Source organism: Tubulanus polymorphus, chromosome 6 (genome assembly GCF_964204645.1).
Source record: "Tubulanus polymorphus chromosome 6, tnTubPoly1.2, whole genome shotgun sequence".
Lineage (NCBI taxonomy): Eukaryota > Metazoa > Nemertea > Palaeonemertea > Tubulaniformes > Tubulanidae > Tubulanus > Tubulanus polymorphus.
The window spans coordinates 2,525,081-2,545,774 of record NC_134030.1 but is presented as its reverse complement, the minus strand read 5'-3'; the positions used below and the strand labels follow the sequence as shown (position 1 = coordinate 2,545,774).

The window sequence follows — 20,694 nt, the reverse complement described above, 5'->3', positions numbered from 1 at the left end:
TTTGTTGAACCTAACCTCACTCTTCAAATAGCCTCATGAAATTAAGTTATAGAGGGTCGAATCGGAGGCCATCTTGTCAGATCGTGGTGTGGGAAAAGTGGATATCCTATACTTGATTAAGTTTAAGTGAGATTTCAAGATATCGTTATTTTCGATTCCATATCGTTATGTTATATTGTAGCTTCATAAATCATTCATTTGGAGCCTGATATTGAGATCAAGTTAAACTAAGTGGAGTAATTATTTGCTTGCTTTCAAATTTCGAATCAATAGCACAAAACTACGATGCTAAGTTTCAGGTATCATTTTCAAGCGTTTCATCCGTCATACATCTTCCTACAGTTATATATAATTCATTGAGTGTCGGATGTGGGTTGAATGTGGGCTCAGGAATTATCGTTTAGCGTTTGTTCGCGCATCTCTCTCTATCTGGAAGATTATGTTTGGATTTTAGGCGAACGAGTAAAGAAAGAACGTTGTGGACTGTGGAAGATGATGCTAGGTAAAGATATATTCTGTCGCATGCTTTTATTGTACACCTTTGAACCAAGCACAATAATTCATCATCATTATCATCATCATCACTGTCCATCTAGTAACAGACAACGATAGCTTCTCATTGTGAATAATCGTTATAAGTAGACCAGGATCCAGTTTTACGGTTCTCGCATAAGTTTGACTGCAGTGTCAAATTCAATTTTGTTTGAGGGAACGTCAAGTGGCCTCGCTCAGTCAGTTCTAATAGTACATACATCTTAATAGGACCAGCAACGGAGACTGTTTGACAATCCTTCAATACAGTATAAAATGGATTAAAAATCAATGTTTTAGCCCATTTGTTCAGGTCCTAAGACCTTGTTCCTGGTATTTACTACTAAAACTAACTGAGCCAAGCCACCCAATAATGCATCATCGCAAGAAAAGTTGATATGGACATTAGAGTAAAAATCAGTTCATTTTCAATGTTTTACCCTCTAGATTACTAAATGAGAACTGTGAAACCTGCTTACAGGAATCGCTCAGTTATTACGTACGCATAAATTTGTATTTTCCTACCCCCTTCCCACTTGTTTACCAAATTGGCCTTTTTCCCAATGCTTTAAGCATTATAGTACACAATTGCACCTCTGCCCCACCCATAATGCGTACATAATAAATGAATGACCCTCTTATAGGGTTTCTGCATTGAAAACTGTTATTACGGAGGCTGTTCTTTTGCTAGGTTTTGCTTATTTCATTAAGCTATTTTCGTTGCATACTGCTGCACTCCATATACCTATTTATTGTACTAAATTCCTGCTTCACAACCTCTGCTTATAGTAAAGCCTACGTATATATGAAGACATTAAAGTCCGATAGAAAAACTGATTATGATTTCATCATCAGTAGAATATAATCATATGTAAGATGTATTCATAATTGACAACACTATATATAGGTTTTTTTCAAAACTTTGTTCTAGATTATTTGAGGCTATCTAAAATGTTTATTTTAAGGCATTTTTGAAATGTTGACTAGTAAAAAATCTATTTTCCAATTTATGTTTTAGTAAGTCTACCTAATCTTGAGAGTTTACTTCATCATTACTGGCCCATTTTCACATAAAGAGATAGAAATAATATCTACAAAATCCAAACTTAGAGATCCATAATTCTATATGTAATAAATGGGGTAGAATCTATGAAAAAGGGGTAGAATCTATGAAGGTGAGTATTTAAGGTGTAGTCCTTGATCCAGTTCTGACGTTATGAGTTTAGATGTGACCCTTAAAGTTCGCAAATTTAAGAATAAACTAATAGAAGATAAACTAATTGAACTGGGGTCACATTTAACGTAGAACTATGGAACTGGCTCCTGATCGGTTTTTGTTTATTGTTATTCTAGAATGCTAAAAATGGCAATGACTCCTACTGAGTCCAACCCCGGGAATAGAGGTTGAATGTCTGCACCTATAGCGATATCAGCATCCAATCCTTCAATATATAATTTAGTCGCTTTATTTTGTAGACAAGGTTTCATTGAAGTTACGCGTACAAAATCATCACTCGTCCAGTAACACTATTTCTTAAAAGATCATTCACAAAAATCACTTGAATATCGCTCTTTAGTTTATCAATAAACGTGAAAACAGATTGTACTTTGTAGGTTACTTGATTTCATCATAAGAAGTATCAGGCTTTTGCTACTATTGCATAGTAACTTTCTCAGATGAAGCTATGACCACCTGTTCATGTTGAGCTTCCCTAAATAAAGTCCTCAGCTACGACCATAACAATGCTCCCTCTTCGCCTCCTCTCTATAGTCAGGCGCATTGGATGATAGCTGCGGCCAATTGTCCATTTTGATTTACATGTATTGCTGCGGCGAATTTGTCTGATAAATTTCTATTTCGATGAAATTAAGTTAAAGCACAACTTGTTTTCACGTTGATTCATTTTGACACCAGGTTTATATCACAACTCATCCACAACTATATTAATTTATGAATATTAATGATCATTTATTTACACAAGTCACGTATGAATGAATACGATTTATTTTGTAGACATACACCACAATATGTTGGGTATGAAAAACGCGGTTCTATGGGTAGTCAGAGGTAACACAATGTACAATACTATAAATGTATATATACTATCTACGTAAATGATAACACAGTGTTATAACAAAATGTTATACAACCAGAAAGTCACATGTCTCGAAACATTAAATCGGTCTATTTGGTTATCTGTCGAATGCTTGCATGGCAAAATCATCTTTATCGTGAATTTGAGGTAGTATTTAGGGAGTACAGTTGTTACGCCGGCGAACTGGACTAGTTCTATTGGTCTACAGGGCATGGTTTTATAGACTGGTATTGACTTTGACCCGGGGGCTAACCCGGGTTAAAGTCTATAAAACCGGGCCCTGATTAGCATGTTTGCTCTGTGTGTACAAGACCCAGGTTCAATCACTGGTGAGTGTGCGTAATTTCACTGTCACTTCTCTTAATGGTTACACAGTTTACCGGCCGTTAACTTCATTTCATGCTTGGCTGAACTTCTTCAGTGGCTTCACAACTATCTCAGTCCACTACGGGACGGAGACCGTTTCTGTACAAAACGTCGTCAAAATCTTCATCGTGTGTTTCGTGTTGGAACAAAATCATCAAAATTCGATTTGAATCAGTAAAATGAAGAAAAAACCAACATCTACTGAATTTTGGATGTGATGAGTGCCAGCCCCGAAAATCCTGAACTGATTTGATATTTTGTCATGTGAATTGTATACGTACATTTGTGGCTCACGTTCTAGTGCTGATAATGCTTTTGTAAAAGAGTTTTTTATTTTGAAGCCCGTGCTCTATTGTTAACGCAATAAACATTTAATTTTGTATATTTGATTAAAAAAAAGTAACAGAATATTTATAATCTTATTTTATTCAGAGCAGTTTTCTGATTATATTGTTTGTAGCTGTTGCAAAAGAAATCTTATTTTTTTCCATCTTATTAACACAAAATCACATTAAAATTGCACACTATACGTAAAAGTTATGTACAAAAACCTACAGTCCCCGTACATCATCACAACTATGATCATAAGATCAGAGAAATATCGCCCTTGATCAGCTCAGTGTACTACACTATGAATGTTATTCGTTATGTAATATTTGGTGGTACAGATGAATCAGTAGAGTTCAGTGGTACGATTTACATTTAATATGAAAACAATGTGAAACCTATGTTTCTGTTCGCTCATTGAATTCGTGTGCTTAGTTAATCCTAATAAGGCGGTGGCATTCTTAAGACTGCTCTATTTGGAACTGAACTAGGAACTGGTGGCCATTGGATATTAATTTCCTAATACTTTGGTGTCACCATGGACCTATAAACAACTAAACTCCTATCTAGTTTATATGTCCATGGTGTCACTAAGGCCATGAACAATGAATGAATCAGGCCATATAGGGCTTTGAAAACACCAACTGGTCAGGTGTGGATTAGGCCATGATTGACTATGACATCACCAGTCGCATGACCTGGATGAACTTCACTTCACTGGTCAGGTGACATAGGATTAGGGCTATGATTGGCTGTGATACCATCAGTCACATGACCTGATGTTATGAATATGTATAGTAGTCTACTCATTGGTCAGGTGACCTAGGGTTAGGGTTTTGATTGGCTGTGATATCATTTCAGTTCAATCACTAACTCTGAACCTAGTGGCTGAATACTACCATTCATTTTGTGTTTATACATTAGGAATTTGCTAACATGAACATTATTTAACTGATATAAGTTCCCATCCCAGCCCATGAGTCGAGATAATCCCTTCTTCCAAACAAATATCACACATTTCAGACTAAAAACGTCAAGTCACGGTTATGATCATGATATTATGGTGCATGGTGCCATTATGTGATGTAATTGCATGATCAACGTGTTTCTAAACAATGTATGGTTACGAAGGAAACCCACAATATCAATATAAACAACTGTTCTTGTTTTTTTTTTTACGTTTTGGGTGGAGATATTCCACCCATCTTCAGAGTTTATTGGAATTATTTATTACTTCAATTGATACTGTGGGTTTCCTTTAATGATATGCATCAAGACTGTAAATAGTCTCAACTATTTACAACAATATATATGGTTGTTTGCCAATGCGTGGTGGCTTTTATGTGTAACACTTCAAATAAACAGTAGTATTAGTAATTCAATTTCTATGGCGCCTTTTTCTCTGTGATACATACAATGTTCAACGGCGCTTTCATTGAATTTGTGTTATTACCCCCAACCTATAACTCTGAAATGAATCACAATAAACCTTTGTAAAATATTTCACCATTTTTTGCAGTCACTTTGCATTGATGTAGTTCACTGATATGATTCTTTATTTGAAAGCGATGAAGTTTTCAGAAATACCTCTGCCCGAATATTTTTAATTCAAAATTTGATTATTTTCGTTTTTATTGTTTTATCTATTCCTTTCATCCACTGCAAAAGCGACAAAATTAATGCATATTTTGAGAACTGATTGTAACCGCTTCAAGTTCACATTCAAGTTGATATTAGTTTTATTTGTAATTTACATCAAAAAGGCCGAAACCTTTTCGCAACCTGGTATTAACTTAAACCTGGGGCTAATCCAATTGATCATGAATGAGCTCCTGGGCTAAAGTTAACACCAGACAGTCTCTAAAATCGGCCAAGAATCTTGCGACCTAAACTTTAAACAAGTATTTTCTATTTCGTACACTTTCAGAAGAAGTAACGCGCACAGTCAAATGTCGAATAAAGAAGTAACCCTGGAAACGTGGGAACCTGGTTATATTCCTCGAGCTCATGCTAATAATGGAGGACGTAATGATATGGAAATGACTGAAAACAGCCGACATTCAAACCAGGTCAGACTCCTGTATACTTTACTCATCATTTATTTAGAAATTCCTTATTTGTTGAGGTGAAAATGATCTAGAAATTTAAGTTTTACTTGTGAATTGAGTCGAAAGATTTTCATCTGGTAACTATATCGTAACAATGCAGTAAACCTTGCCTGACTCGGGCAAATTAGGACTGGCAAAATTGGTCTTTGGTAGACAAAGTTCGAGTTAAGGATAGGAAATTGTAAACATGTCAAGAAGTCAGAAAAAATGATTTATTTTTTATGGAAGTTAGTCTAAAGTCCAAGTTAGCCATGTCGCAAGAAGGGCAAGGTTTTCTGTAGGTCTGAATAGAAAACGTCATCTTAATCATTGCACCTTAATCTGAGTAAATCTGATCTTCGTCCAATTTTATTTTAAAGTAGAAAATGATCAAATTTCAAAAGTCTTAAGACAAATTAAACGCAGCATTTCCTCGAACCTTTGCTTCTGAACGATCGCTACAACTCGTATTGTTTTTATCTATTACAGAATAACGACCAACGAACGACAAACTTCAGAAAATCAGCCGACTCCGGAATCGATAACCCGACCTTCCAAAATCCAACGTACGGTTCATCTACTAATAATTCTAAACCTAATAACGATACCGATGGCGAACCTCGTTACATTAATGAGTATTTCTAACGTCATTGATGCTGCTGTAGCCGCCGCCGCATGCTTTCAGTATTTTCTTAACCATTTTACAACAACACCAAAATATATATCATCATATATCATATATCCTCAGCCATATCTAATAGGGAAGAGAACGTCATTCTGTGCTCAGTTTCACAAAAAGTCAAATTGAAATTGATCTTATTTCTTCATGAATTAAGACAGGTTTGGTCTCGATTGGTCTCCACTGATTTCGGAATTCTCTTCTGGCGCGTTCGTTTCATTTCAGACCAGAATACAAGCTCTACCTATTCCGGAATAGCATAATCAGTAAATCTGATAGAAGCGGCCGGTAGAGAGTTTGTAATCTGTAAACCTGATAGAAGCGGCCGGTAGAGAGTTTGTAATCTGTAAACCTGATAGAAGCGGCCGGAGGAGAGTTTGAAATCAGTATACCTGATAGAAGTGGCCGGTGGAGAGTTAGTAATCTGTAAACCTGATAGAAGCGACCGGTAGAGAGTTTGAAATCAGTATACCTGATAGAAGCGACCGGTGGAGAGTTTATAATCTGTAAACCTGATAGAAGCGACCGGTGGAGAGTTTGAAATCAGTATACCTGATAGAAGCGACCGGTAGAGAGTTTGTAATCTGTAAACCTGATAGAAGCGATCGGTGGAGAGTTTGAAATCAGTATACCTGATAGAAGCGGCCGGTGGAGAGTTAGTAATCTGTAAACCTGATAGAAGCGGCCGGTAGAGAGTTTGTAATCTGTAAACCTGATAGAAGCGGCCGGTAGAGAGTTTGAAATCCGTAAACCTGATAGAAGCGATCGGTGGAGAGTTTATAATCAGGAATTGCTGTTTCTAAACTGGAATACGTTCAATCGAAACCACCCAAAGTTTATCTTAATTCAATTTAGGAATTGACGATGTTTATGAAACTGATGCTGGGGTCGAAAAAGTTTAAGCTTAAAATTTGAATTATTGTCCTAATTGAAACTTTTTGAACGGTACGTTTTGTGAAAATGGGTCCTGTAGTTACAAAATCCACTTTTGCCTTGTTTCAAAGAATTCTCGAAGTAAGATGAGCTGCGCAATTGTTCAGAATTTTCATATAAAACTCATATAGTTCACTTAAACTACGTAGAATGGCTTGGGATATATGATGAATCTGACTGAAAATATGTACGGTACATATGATCTTTTTAAGATATATATCGCTAGAGGTCTAACTATTCACTGGTTTTATATACAGAGTCTTTAGGTAAAATTAGAGGTCTCTATCACACATTGCTGCTGGCTTTTCACTATACTTAGTTCTTAGTGACCTCTGTATAGTAACTTTATTCATCTGATTATAACTAAAACGAAACATGAAAAAGCTTTTTATGAGAATATTGCGGTGAAAGAACGAGGACAAAATATACTTCATGCAGTTTAAAAAAATGAAGAAACAAAATGAAGAATCCAAGAATTTTGAGAAATGTTTATGTTCTTTAAACTGTAAGAAATGTATTTTTCTTATCATTTTCTTAATGTAAAAAGTTATTGAACCTGGCAATGGACTGTTAGCTACCCCCACAACATACTCTGAATCTTGACTACAAAATCTTCATTTCGTTACCCAAAACTTTATATCCCATCTTTCGAAAATTCCTGTCTATAAGAAATCCTTGAATCAGGTCATGTGAAGTATAAGTATAAATTCAGTAGAAACTTTTAAACCAGCTGGAATTTTCAGTTTATTTGCTTTTTGTTTGGTTTTTTTTTTGAAATATAAAAATGGGTACATTTTTTGTTTGTATGCGATAATGGGCTATTTGAAAACCTGGTTACGTTATTACTGATATATGGGAATATTTTTGGTGATTAGTTTTTTATTTGATGATGCTTACAGCGAATGCACTGTCATATCTGTGCTCCACGCATTGTATGGAAAACCGAGTATTGGACATTTAAAATAGCTGATTCGTTCAGTAATGCTCACATGGGACCCTCACTCAAACAGCACTCATGCATGATCCTTCACCGTAGGGCAAGGTCAAGGCTAGGAAAACTCAAATAATCCAGTACAGAGAGAAACGCAAACCATATCCACAGTCTGGTGATGGTGATACCTTTTTTTACCAGGTCTGAGTGAAGCCTACATCCCGTCCAACCCCCGTCTGAGTACTGAACATTTACTTAACTCGAGTGCAGTTAGGTTGTATTACCAGCTCTTGAGGGAAAGGAAAACCGTCCCCCGCAGTCTGGTTACAATATGACGATGACCTGCACTGTTTTGATCGAATATGCCGACACCAAAAGCCTTGCTGTACTCTTGATGGGTACCGAATCAGACTGTATAACCGGGGGGTCTACTAACTAACCGTGATTGTTGAAGAGACCTCTACTTCTAGGCTGGTGGAATAGAAGTGCCGCGATTAGCTGAGTTAATTCTGACAATCGTCTATTTTTCTTACAGGGCATAAATTCACCAAGTCACGACACATGATTTAAACAGGAGATAAAATTCCAGATTATTCTGTAAAGTTACGTCAATTTTTGCTTCCCCCCTTGTGTGCGTCTTCTACTATTTTTCTTAACTTTGTAGAAAATCTTGTGCTGTTTGTAAAATATATACGTTTTTAAACGACTAGTATTATTACAACGGATCTAAAATACAATGCGTTTTAATGGATCTTTGTCTTGACCACGTTAAACGTAAACCTACTTTCTCGGTGGTGTTTTGCGATGTTAATTGTTGAAACATCTTTTTCAATGTTGATCATGATAAAAATTTTGTAGTTTTCGCTTGTTTTCTTAGTGTTAGTATTTAGTACGTATGTTTTCCCCGATATTTGTCATTGGTGTCAAATCGAAGATGATGGAAAAGAAAATTCAAAAACATTCCAAAATGTTACATAGTATCATTGTGCCATATATAACACTTCGTCGTTTGTTAGTTTTACTAGAATTCTTATATCCTATAAACCACAGGACATCTTCTAAGACCAAGGTCTTATAATTCATTAGCCTAGGGCCATATTGTGCTTAGATCTAAATCATGATTGTGGATTCTGAGATCTTTCAACTTAAGAATCTCGTATGCTTAGATGATTGATATTTCCAATTTTATCAAACATCATTTTTTTTAATAAAAAATGACTATATTGGTGAGAGCGTTAGGACACAAGATGAAGTCTTTTTGATGTGTGTATTTCAATTTCTTTCTCTTCTCATTCGTATTTTGTAAAATGGTTATTGAAAAAAAGTATTGCGAATTGAAGGTTGTGACGTTTAAGATCCATTCGTTTTTCTCCAAATGTTAAATCAGCTACTCGAGTTTCTATAAGATGGTGTAAGATAGTTTTTTCCTACTGAAACAAATATTTGATAGAATTATTTTTAAAATGTGCTAAAAATTTTTTGTGGTGTGATCTTTAAAGAGGCCATGCAATCCGGAGAATGTGAAATACCTGTGAACGTGGCAGTGAACATATACATATCATGTGAATCCTGTACAGGATACAGGGTCAAATCATTCACTTCTTTGTGTCTATGAACCAAGATCTTTTTTACAAAAGTCACCTGACGAATATCACCTTTCAACATTGTACATTATTAAAAACTTTTCTTAAACAACGTCATTACTTTATAAACATATTTTGTGCAAAATGGTGGCAATACATTTCAACCATAAGAAGAAATATCTCATGATATTGTGTTACTGATTCTAAGATGCTGCCAGGTGAATCCTGACTTAGTTATCAATATTCTGATCAAAGACATTGAAATGAAAAAGTGGGCAGCTTATACGCGGAGTAAGAATATGAATCTTGCTGAAAATGAATCTATAGTCAAAGTCATTATCGGATAGGTCATTTCCTCTGTATTTTTGAAACATAACTAGTATTTCCAATTTTCTTAGGGTAGGTCGTCGTTTGGATAAAGTCATTAACCCGATTGATCGGGTCCCAAATGTAGACTTAAGCCGCGATTTTGACTGTGTTCAGACTTGTTTACAACATTGAAAATGTTTTAAAGTGTAGATATATTTCAGATAACAGGGTCTTAATTAATATTCATTTGAAGTAATTTGCATAATTTTAGATAAGTTTTCGACCTTTATTCAATGTTTTCTGACCTGTTTGAAAATCGTGGTTATTGTTCTTGAAGGTTTTTATCATCTGTTAAACTGTTAAACAGTGCTTTGTTATTTTTTCCCTACTGAATCGTTCATTCCCAAATGAAAAGGCAATAATTTCTAGTGAGTTGACGACATTCATGTCGTTCAGTGTTTGGCTTTTATTCATTAATGATCAGGGGTTGGTTTCATAGATACATGTACTTGGTTATTCCATTTCTCCACTAGGGATAGCAGAACAATTATGGAATGATCCATGTATGTAAATTATGCAGAAATTTGCATAATTCGTACAATTTACATTTAAACCAATATATTTCCATTTAAATGATAAGTCTTCGTGTTATTATATCTGTTATGTTATGATTTGTATGTGAAAACTACTATTATACCAATAATACTGTATTAAAATTTATGTACTATTATTACATACATGAATATGTATAGAAAGTATGCTGTAAATCATTGGCATAATAGTAAATATGGCCGACTCCTTTTAGTCATTGATTAGTCAGTTGAGGAACTATTGAATGATACTGACTAATGCAATGACTATGGTTAACTGGCTCGATCGTCGAGGGTTGATATTTGATTTTTTCAGAGCTAAATCATTGCAGAAATGTTCAAAATTCGGCTCTGAAATAAAAGTTGACCCCTGACTATTAAACCAGGTTCAGGGAGGTCAATATTTGCTAGGAAAGATTCTAAAAATAATTGCATGTTTAAAATCGGTTTGCGGGAATCTGTGAATCTTTTCAAGATGCGTTGTTTGTTACAATTATCTGTTTATCTCTGTTTGTATTAATATTCATTCATATTTCAAATGAAATCGTATTAATTTCAGAATTTTGGTCATCAAAAATCTAGTCATTGCTTTTTCTAAAAACATAAGTAAATCTTCTAATGTTCGATTTTGAGATATTTATGCGAATATTTAAAGGTCGCTACGACGACTACATTCCATTGTTGAAGCGCTGTATTGTGCGTCTATCACCGTCCTTTAAAAACTCCATCCGTTTCAACGTTTGTAGACGGAAGTATTCCAGTCCATGTTTTATGCTTATTTCATTGTTTGCGTCCAAAAGTTATTTACTCCACATGAAAACTAATAACGTCCTTGAAAAGAAATTCGTCCATAAAAATCATACATAAATAACATATAAAATACTGTCGCCATTTACAAACTTATTACTAAGTATATAAAGTTATGAATATATATAGAAATGTAATTACGGTGAAGGAGTTTGAAATCGTTGTATAATTGAAACTACAAATACGCAGAAAACTGTTCAACGTTGATGCAAGACCTGCTGTTCCAATACACAGAGTACAATCAGATAAAGTTTAAAGGATACCACTCTTGGATAAAATCTGAGCTGTAAATTTATGGCTCATTTTCTCTGTACAATTACTCTCAATTTCTGGGAAAATTCGAGATAATCAGAGTTAGTTTGGGCTGAAGCAGATGAAATTTTAAATTATAGTTTTTATTTCGATGAAATCTCAACTATGAAAGTTCGGGGTAGGTTTTTCGCGGCAGAGTTTTCAATATTGTAAATTATTTTCAATAAGAATATTCCTGGTGAAACACGTTTTAGAAAACATACGTAATTAGTTTCGAATTTGATATTAAACCGAAATGGTACCAGGTGATTCGTCAAAGCTTTTTCTATTGTAAAACTGTGTATTATTCATTAATGTAAATATGTATTTGTGAAACAAAATATATAGATGCTATTTTTAAAAACTATAAATATAACGTTTTTATCTTTTGTTTACTATTTCGGAGGATGTACATAAGATATGAGTATATGTACATTGTATGTACATTGCATGTACTAATCAGCTGATGCATCCATCCATTGGCTGGTCCGTCAGTCAACTGTATTGGATTAGTACTGTGGGCTTGTCTCTGGGGCTTCGGGAACATTGCCTTTTGGCGATGGAGATTTCTTGAGGTGACTGGAAGGATCCACACGATCTCGGTAATTGAACAATGATAAAATCTCCAAAATAAAATGATTAATTCGTGATGACTGTACATGTTTTGTATATATTTATTTGTTCAATGATGATATACAAGTTAGTATTTACAGATTATTTAAGGGCTTCGTCATTCCAACGAACGAAGCCCTTAAACATTGAGAGGACACAAGACTCACAATGAGAGCATAGACTCACATTGAGAGGACACAAGACTCACAATGAGAGCATAGACTCACATTGAGAGGACACAAGACTCACAATGAGAGCATAGACTCACATTGAGAGGACACAAGACTCACAATGAGAGCATAGACTCACATTGAGAGGACACAAGACTCACAATGAGAGGACACAGACTCACATTGAGAGGACGCAGACTCACACTGAGAGGATGCAGACTCACATCGAGAGGATGCAGACTCACAATGAGAGGACGCAGACTCACAATGAGAGGACGATGACTCACAATGAGAGGACGCAGACTCACAATGAGAGGACGCAGACTCATATTGAGAGGACGCAGACTCACATTGAGAGGACGCAGACTCACATTGAGAGGACGCAGACTCACAATGAGAGGACGCAGACTCATATTGAGAGGACGCAGACTCACATTGAGAGGACGCAGACTCACAATGAGAGGACGCAGACTCACAATGAAAGCATACAGACTCCATGTATTACTATTTACTATATATTCCAGTAAAGTACAGTATGGAATGTCAATAGCCAAATATATACTTCAAACCACTTGATATTTTTTATCCAATTAATCTATTACAATTCATACCCAGTTAATCTAAACTAATAAATATCGGAAGCTACATTTCATATTTGATGATTTGACTAGTTTTCAACATTCACAGATAATTCTATTATTGTAGCTGTTGGCATACACTTATCGGAAATCTTCAGCACTGAATATACCCTGAAAATAGACAATATATAATTACAGAGGATTTTCCATAACTTCGAGACAATAATTCAGGCGACCACGGTGAAATTTGTTAAACAAACCTTCGCTCTCCTCAGAATGGAATCTTTACTAGCGTCGTACGGATAATCTTTACTCGGTATTTCTAAAACTGCAGGTGTCGCCTCCATGTAATTATCTAAAATATGACGAATCATTTCTGCTATCTACAAATAGAAAACATTACAATAATGAGAAATATGGTGTATTGAAGGAATAAGGGGTCGAAAGACAAGGGGGTCAATGAGGGATAAGGGGTCGGAGGGTGTGTATCGAAGGGGTAAGGAGTTGGAGGGCTAGTAGTGTATTGAAGGGGTAAGAAAACAAAAGGGGGGGTCAGTGAGGGATATGGAATTTTGGAGAATACTCTTACATTTTGAGTTATAAGAACTATAGCAACATCATCACGAGCAACAAAACCTTTGAATGATTCCTCTATTTCTCCAACACTTGTATCTAGAAAAATTAAATGTTTCGTTCGATCAATTTTCAAACAATAATTTTAATGACAATAATTTTAAGATAGATCAAGTCTGGGTGAAATGATTGGAACTTACTTTTGTCGACGACTAGAAAGTTTGGATGTCTGTGTTTATCTAATTCACCGATTCCTCCTAACAAAAAACCGGTGCATGTATCCTGAAATACGATACAGCAGTCATGAGATCAATAAAGAGATTGAAATTGAATTGATTTGATCGAAACGATCATTCGCGGACGTGTTTAAAATTCTTCAGGAGCAGAAAAACATTCTTAAAACACGAGACTGAAATACAAGAAACCAACCTCATCGCCGATCACAGCGATTAATCGTCCTTTCTGCGCTGAATGAGCCATTATTGAACTAATTTGACAAATATACGATTAATTTCCGGGTTTTAGTTTCACAATTCGCCGCTGTGAACTGATGGCAGCACATGACGGGCTTTGGTTGTGAGCGACACGATATAGTCAGAACGGACCGGCCTTTAAATGTAAATCAATTACTGAAAACCTTTATTGAAATAAGTGCGGTATTTGCCATTAGAATCACCATGGCATAAGAAATCATAAGAGCAGATCAAAATGATATATCTCAGAAATATTTACTAAAACATTTTCAAATGACAATGCGATTTGACTCTTAATAATTTCTAGCTCATCGTTTCGGATGATCGGTTAGACGGACCGGCTCGGCCATATTGGATCTAGAACATTCCTGTACGTTGACAGCTGAATACGGCGTCTGTAAATATCGGCGTTCATCGTCCTCAATTCATTCGTATATCGGCTCGGATTTAAAGCGAAAATGTCGCAAGGAGCCCTAGCCTTCGACGAGTATGGACGACCGTTCATTATTATGCGTGATCAGGATCGTAAAACTCGTCTTACTGGAATCGACGCGCATAAGGTTTGATTTGTTTATATTTGTTACCGCTGTTCGTCAAATACCTGGCCTGAAAGCTATTTCTCTGAAAACTTAATACCATTTTAGTTCAGAGAGTTTGAAAAATTTGTTATGTAGCCGGGGCAGGATTTATTGGAAATATATGCAAATGACGGCGATGATCTAGAGGTGTTCTTGTTGACAAGCAGCAAGGAAGGAGGAAGATATGGGGGTCGCGTTTTTGAACTTTTCAATCAAACTATTCCACATGCACTGTTGGGTATGACTGCAGTTTAGGTGTCCCTAATGGCTATTTACCTAACCTTACCATAACACTATTCTTTAATAATACTAGCGCCACCCAGTGGATAGGTGACCCAAACTGCAGTTAGACCCTAACCTATTAGCCCTATTCTTACTTAAGTAACGCTAATTAGGGCCGCGGGCCACATAGGGGCCTAGCCTCAGAAAGGGGGTATTACACTTAATTTCGACCAAAACTTTCAAAGTTTAAAAATCTAACTGTTGGAATATTTTATTTTCAGTCACACATCTTAGCCGCGAAAACCGTCGCTAACATCCTACGTTCGTCTCTCGGTCCGAAAGGTTTGGATAAGATGATGATATCTCCGGACGGAGAAGTGACCGTTACCAACGACGGCGCAACAATACTCGGAATGATGGACGTCGAACATCAGATCGCTAAATTAATGGTACAACTATCGAAATCACAGGACGATGAGATAGGAGACGGAACTACTGGAGTCGTAGGTACGGTGCTGAAACTCCCGGATTCCTGAAATTGAATTTTGGATTTTAAATTCCCAGCAGCAGACTACAGGTGTTGTTTTAAACTCATCAGAGACCTTATGTTTCGTAGTAAACTCAGATCAACTCAAAGATAACTCATTGAAATATTTTTCTTATTCTACTGCCTTTTTAATCCAAGAGGTTTTTTTTTGGGGGGGGGGGAAATCGGGGAATTTTGGTTTAAAATCCACGATGATATTTTGGCCGCAGTAATAGAAGGGAATTTTAGATTTCCTAATCTAGTGTAAGAACCCTGTTGGAAATCGCAGCAAAAAGATCTGACTGTTAACTGCAACCTTAGACTCAATCTCTACTGTTAGAAATGGAAGTCTTACCCAATTCTGAAGTTTTTTAGTTATGAGTCTCATTTGCAGTTCTAAAATTACAGAAATACCGTTCAACAACTCAGAGTTCAGATTTAATTCATTAATCGTTTTGATTTAAAACCCATCGTTCTAATTGATGCCCGATGATCTATGTTTGTAGTTCTTGCCGGAGCACTCCTAGAACAGGCCGAACAGCTTTTAGATCGTGGAATTCATCCTATACGTATCGCTGACGGATTCGAAATGGCCGCTAAAGTCGCTATTGAACATCTCGAGAAAATCAGTGACTTCTTCACCGTGGATAAAGCTGATAGAGAAAATCTCATACAGACTGCTATGACAACACTCGGATCGAAAATGTAAGTATTCATAAAACACCGGCGGGGTCCGCTCTACGCAATTCCTCGGGCACTGTCCGCTCTACGCGATTCCTCGGGCACTGTCCGCTCTACGCGATTCCTCGGGCACCGTCCGCTCTACGCGATTCCTCGGGCACCGTCCGCTCTACGCGATTCCTCGGGCACTGTTCGCTCTACGCGATTCCTCGGGCACTGTCCGCTCTATGCGATTCCTCGGGCACTGTCGCTATGCGATTCCTCGGGCACCGTCCGCTCTACGCGATTCCTCGGGCACCGTCCGCTCTACGCGATTCCTCGGGCACTGTCCGCTCTACGCGATTCCTCGGGCACTGTCAGCTCTACGCAATTTCTTGAGATTTTTTGAGGGGTCATTCATTTATTACGTACGCATTAGGGGAGGAGGGGTCAGTGCAATTGCGTACTGAAGTGCTTAGTTTATAGGAAAAATTTGCCGATTTTGCGTATAGAGGGGGAGGGGGGTTGAAAAATTCAAATTTTATGCGTAAAATAAATGAATGATCCCAGAAAAATCAGGGAAAACTGAATGGTAATTGTAGATGAGCGGAATGTGGCCACTCTTGTTAGCGGTGCAGTTACGACTAGTCATAAAACGGTATTATTAAATGTGATGTTGTTATATTGACAGTATAAACCGATGTCATCGTCATATGGCTGAAATAGCGGTCGACGCCGTTCTGGCCGTCGCTGACTTCGAGAGGAAGGACGTCGATTTCGAGTTGATGAAGATGGAAGGTCGCGTCGGCGGTAAACTGGAGGATACGATGCTCGTTAAAGGTGTCATCGTCGATAAAGACTTCAGTCATCCTCAGATGCCGAAACAAGTGAAAGACGCGAAGATCTCGATATTGACGTGTCCGTTCGAACCTCCGAAACCGAAAACTAAACATAAATTAGACGTCACCTGTGTGGACGATTACAAGAAACTGAAGGCGTACGAGAAAGAGAAATTCGAGAAAATGGTTCAGCAGGTAAAAAATAATCAATAAACTCCACTCCTTTAGCTGAGTTAGATAGATAGGTAAAATAGATTACTTACAATATACTCCACTCCACATCTGAGTTAGATAGATAGGTAAAATAGATTTCAGTAAACTCTAGATAGTCATGTATTTCATATAAAGTGTCACAAAGATACTTCAACGAGTATCCAATTTTAATGGTGGATCATCAAAGCCGACTTGAGCGGAGTCTACTGTTCTCAGTTTCACAGTTTGAGTTTTAAGCTTCGTCTCATTGAAGATTTATATCATTGACAATGAACTGATATTAACTGTAGGGTTGACTCAGAACTGTAGAACTGAATGAGTTGAGGTGAGGTGAACATGCACTGAATCTGTGATTTATTTTTAATTGTTCAGGTGAAAGATACCGGTTCCAATCTAGTAATTTGTCAGTGGGGATTCGACGATGAAGCCAACCATTTACTACTGCAGAAAGAATTGCCGGCTATTCGCTGGGTCGGAGGTCCTGAAATAGAGGTCAGTCTTGCAGTAGTTTCATATTGGGGGTTTTTACCGATCATGATTTCTGGTCAAGCATCAAGAAAACATCAGAGAATTTTGTATTCCCATTGAGAAGATGTATCAACATTTGATTCTTAAATTCGGTATCAACAATCGTTTCAGTTGATCGCTATAGCGACCGGTGGAAGAATCGTTCCTCGTTTTGAAGAGTTAACGGCTGAGAAGTTGGGACACGCGGGGATCGTACGTGAGCTGACGTTCGGCACGACGAAAGATCGAATGTTAGTGATTGAAGAATGTAAAAACTCGAGAGCGATTACAATCTTTATCAGAGGCGGAAATAAAATGGTGAGTGATGTTTAAACTTATAAAACTCCTTCCATTTTGAGAAATCGGTGATTTTGAAAATTTGTGTTTAGTTCACAGTTTTATGTCAGTGTCGTATATATATTTCAGATTTAACAAATAAATTCTTGTTTTTAAATTCTTTTAATCTGTAGATCGTGGGTTTTTATCTTATGTTCTGTATGTAAGTTTGTCGTTTATTTCACAGATAATTGAAGAAGCGAAGAGATCGATGCACGACGCGTTGTGCGTTATACGTAATTTAGTTCGAGATAGTCGTATCGTTTACGGAGGCGGAGCTGCTGAGATATCTTCATCCGTAGCCGTAGCGCAAGCTGCCGAAAAAGTAAGTTTGGCCCCAAAATTTCTCGCGTCATTGTGACTGAGTGTCCACTTACCTGGAAATCAGCGAGTTTATTTTTTCTTAAATTTATAAAAAAAAAAAGCTTAAAATCAGCAGGGAAATAAGTTGAGATTGTAAGACCGCGCGTAGAATCAAACAGTTTCCATCTATGTCTAACGTTTTTGACTGCATTAATTGATTTAATTCTTAGCAGATTGCGTCAGGGGAAACAATGCAAGTCGGATAAAAGTTGCGCCCTCTCTCTGTGATCATGTAATCGTTGTGTGGAAGTTAGTTTTACCCTTTCAGTGCATCTACACCGCAGTGCGGTGTACGAATCAGTGATGGATTTTGCTAGTACACAGCACTGCGGTGTATTGATTTAATTAGTAATTACTAATTATCTCTCTTGAAATATTGGCAGCACCTGACAAACATAGTGAAATATTAGTAACTAACGATACACCGCGCCGCGGTGTAGACGCACTATAGTGGTATTCCCGTTATTCAACACACTAGGGTGGAATTTTTTCAAGATTTTCAAATTATCTCTGGCACTATAGGGTATGAATGAGCCAGCACTGAAAGGGTTAATGAATTGTCTGTATTTGTGTAGGTATCGACATTAGAACAGTACGCGATGAGAGCGTTCTCCGAAGCTTTAGAATCGATTCCCCTCGCGCTCGCCGAGAACAGCGGTCTACCCCCGATACAAACGCTAGCCGATATCAAATCACGTCAAGTGAAAGAGAACAATCCACGATTAGGAATCGATTGTTTAAACAGCGGCAACGCAGGTAATTAATTACTCGCTACTGTGGCAATGTTCTCTGTATGCTGCATTCAATCATTGTTTTGTGTATGACATCATGGCTGCTGAGGTAGCGAGGCTTTAGGGATCATTCATTTATTATGTACGCATGAAATTTGAATTCTTCAACCCCCCCTCCCCCTCTGTACGCAAAATCGGCCATTTTTACATATACATTAAGCATTACAGTACAGTACGCCATTGCACTGAAATACGCCCCCTCCCCTAATGCGTACGTAATAAATGAATGACCCCTTAAGAAAATTTAGCTTAATTTTGGTGTAATCCTCTTTTTTCACATCATCTCAATACATTCTAAAGCATTTTAAATCAGCCTTGATAGAATATTGACATCCACTCCGATAGGGGCAGATATCTTTAGGGATGGCTGGCTTTCAGAAGGGCGGATGTGAAAATGAAAGGGGTGGTTGCCACTCTAAAACCTGTTGTGGACGAGAACACTGCTGTAATTTCATTTTAATACGGGTTGAATGATCAATCATGACTAAATAAGTATTAATGAATGTCTGTTGAGAGGGTGTAATCTGTTTGTATTTGAGGTGAATCTCAGTATTTAGAGCCTGAATTTCATTGTGTGTCATTATTTCAGATATGAAAGTTCAACACGTTATTGAAACTCTGACATCAAAACGAGCCCAGATAATGTTAGCCGTACAAGTTTGTAAAATGATACTGAAAATTGACGACATCCGATCTGAATTCTAGAGTAGGTATTATTCATTGGTGAAGGTGTGGGATTTGATTTAACAAACTTTTAAACGTGACTGGTGTAGACTCTGATATTAAGTATTTCAGAGTTAATGAAAATCCACAGTTGATGCATCTTCACCCGTCAAGGGATTCGAACCCACTACGCTAAAGCTGTTCCCCGAACCCCTTGACCTCACGAGTCGTTACCAGCCGACCAGAATCCGGTCGTACCAATCACAGCGCTTGTAACAAACCGTCAGTAGACTTCTTTTGGTTTTCCCGTTAAATTGACCAATCAGCGAACGTTTTACCGAACAAGGAAATATTTCGCAAAACGATATATGACGTCACGCGCGACAGCGCCAGTAATGAAATCACGCTTCGTGAGGCCAGGGGGCTGGTGGAAGCGAGTTCGGGAGTGTGATACCGGACCCCTGGCAAGCGAGGATGCAGTTGATGCGGCGAATCAGGGTATTTAAAATCTATTTGTCTTTATTTCAGTAATGGAAGTTAATGTTGACGCAGGTTGTATTGGTGCCATATCGATGCGATACTGTGCTGATACTCGATACACCGGTATCACGGCTGCTGCTGCTGTGCTGCGAATATCATTTCAAAAATCTTTGGTTTGAAATTTTGTCGAGGCTGTGTATTAAATTGCTCCATGTGCTCTTGAACAAACGAAACTGTCACGTTTAACTATTGAATATAACAGCTCGCTTCGGTGGTCTGGTAATTTATTATAAACGTGAACAAATTCTTCTATTATCAATGGAATTTTTTTTGTAAACAAAATATTTTTTATTTCATTCATTAAAATATAATGAATCTGTGATGGAAATTTGTTGTATATTTTGTTTGTTTTGAGTCATCATTTTGTAGAGTCACCCTGAGGTCACTGACTCACCACTGCTGCCTCTTCATAGCAAGACAAGTGAGGATGTTCTAGCCTTGTGTTGGAAAGATTTACAAGTCACCAATTTGTGATCTTAGGCCACTACCATCATTGACATATGAACTTCATATGTTTCAT

At 37.2% G+C, this 20,694-nt stretch overlaps 3 protein-coding genes across 3 annotated transcripts in view; 2 read left to right on the top strand and 1 right to left on the bottom strand.

Moving 5' to 3' along the window:
* The window catches only part of LOC141907161 (uncharacterized), a 51,153-nt gene extending 39,280 nt beyond the window's left edge, over positions 1-11,873 (top strand). The window contains exons 43-47 of the mRNA XM_074796734.1: positions 455-502; positions 2,546-2,599; positions 5,248-5,389; positions 5,897-5,973; positions 8,486-11,873. Coding sequence (XP_074652835.1) covers positions 455-502; positions 2,546-2,599; positions 5,248-5,389; positions 5,897-5,973; positions 8,486-8,492 — 328 coding nt within the window. The 3' untranslated portion in view covers positions 8,493-11,873. The remainder of the gene's footprint in view (positions 1-454; positions 503-2,545; positions 2,600-5,247; positions 5,390-5,896; positions 5,974-8,485) is intronic.
* Positions 11,874-12,197: 324 nt separating this feature from the next.
* On the bottom strand, positions 12,198-14,013 carry LOC141906933 (V-type proton ATPase subunit F-like). Its single transcript, XM_074796429.1, has 5 exons — positions 13,893-14,013; positions 13,664-13,745; positions 13,480-13,562; positions 13,151-13,273; positions 12,198-13,061 (listed from the first exon to the last, which is right to left on the bottom strand). The coding sequence occupies exons 1-5, from the start codon at positions 13,941-13,943 to the stop codon at positions 13,032-13,034; spliced, it is 369 nt and encodes a 122-aa protein (XP_074652530.1). The 5' UTR covers positions 13,944-14,013; the 3' UTR covers positions 12,198-13,031.
* Positions 14,014-14,271: 258 nt separating this feature from the next.
* On the top strand, positions 14,272-20,502 carry LOC141906895 (T-complex protein 1 subunit epsilon-like). The gene is made up of 10 exons (XM_074796357.1): positions 14,272-14,496; positions 15,018-15,243; positions 15,769-15,967; positions 16,614-16,956; positions 17,347-17,466; positions 17,614-17,799; positions 18,005-18,142; positions 18,756-18,936; positions 19,561-19,677; positions 20,163-20,502. Exons 1-9 carry the CDS (start codon positions 14,395-14,397, stop codon positions 19,674-19,676), a joined length of 1,611 nt encoding a protein of 536 aa, XP_074652458.1. The 5' UTR covers positions 14,272-14,394; the 3' UTR covers position 19,677; positions 20,163-20,502.
* The last annotated feature ends 192 nt before the right edge of the window (positions 20,503-20,694 follow it).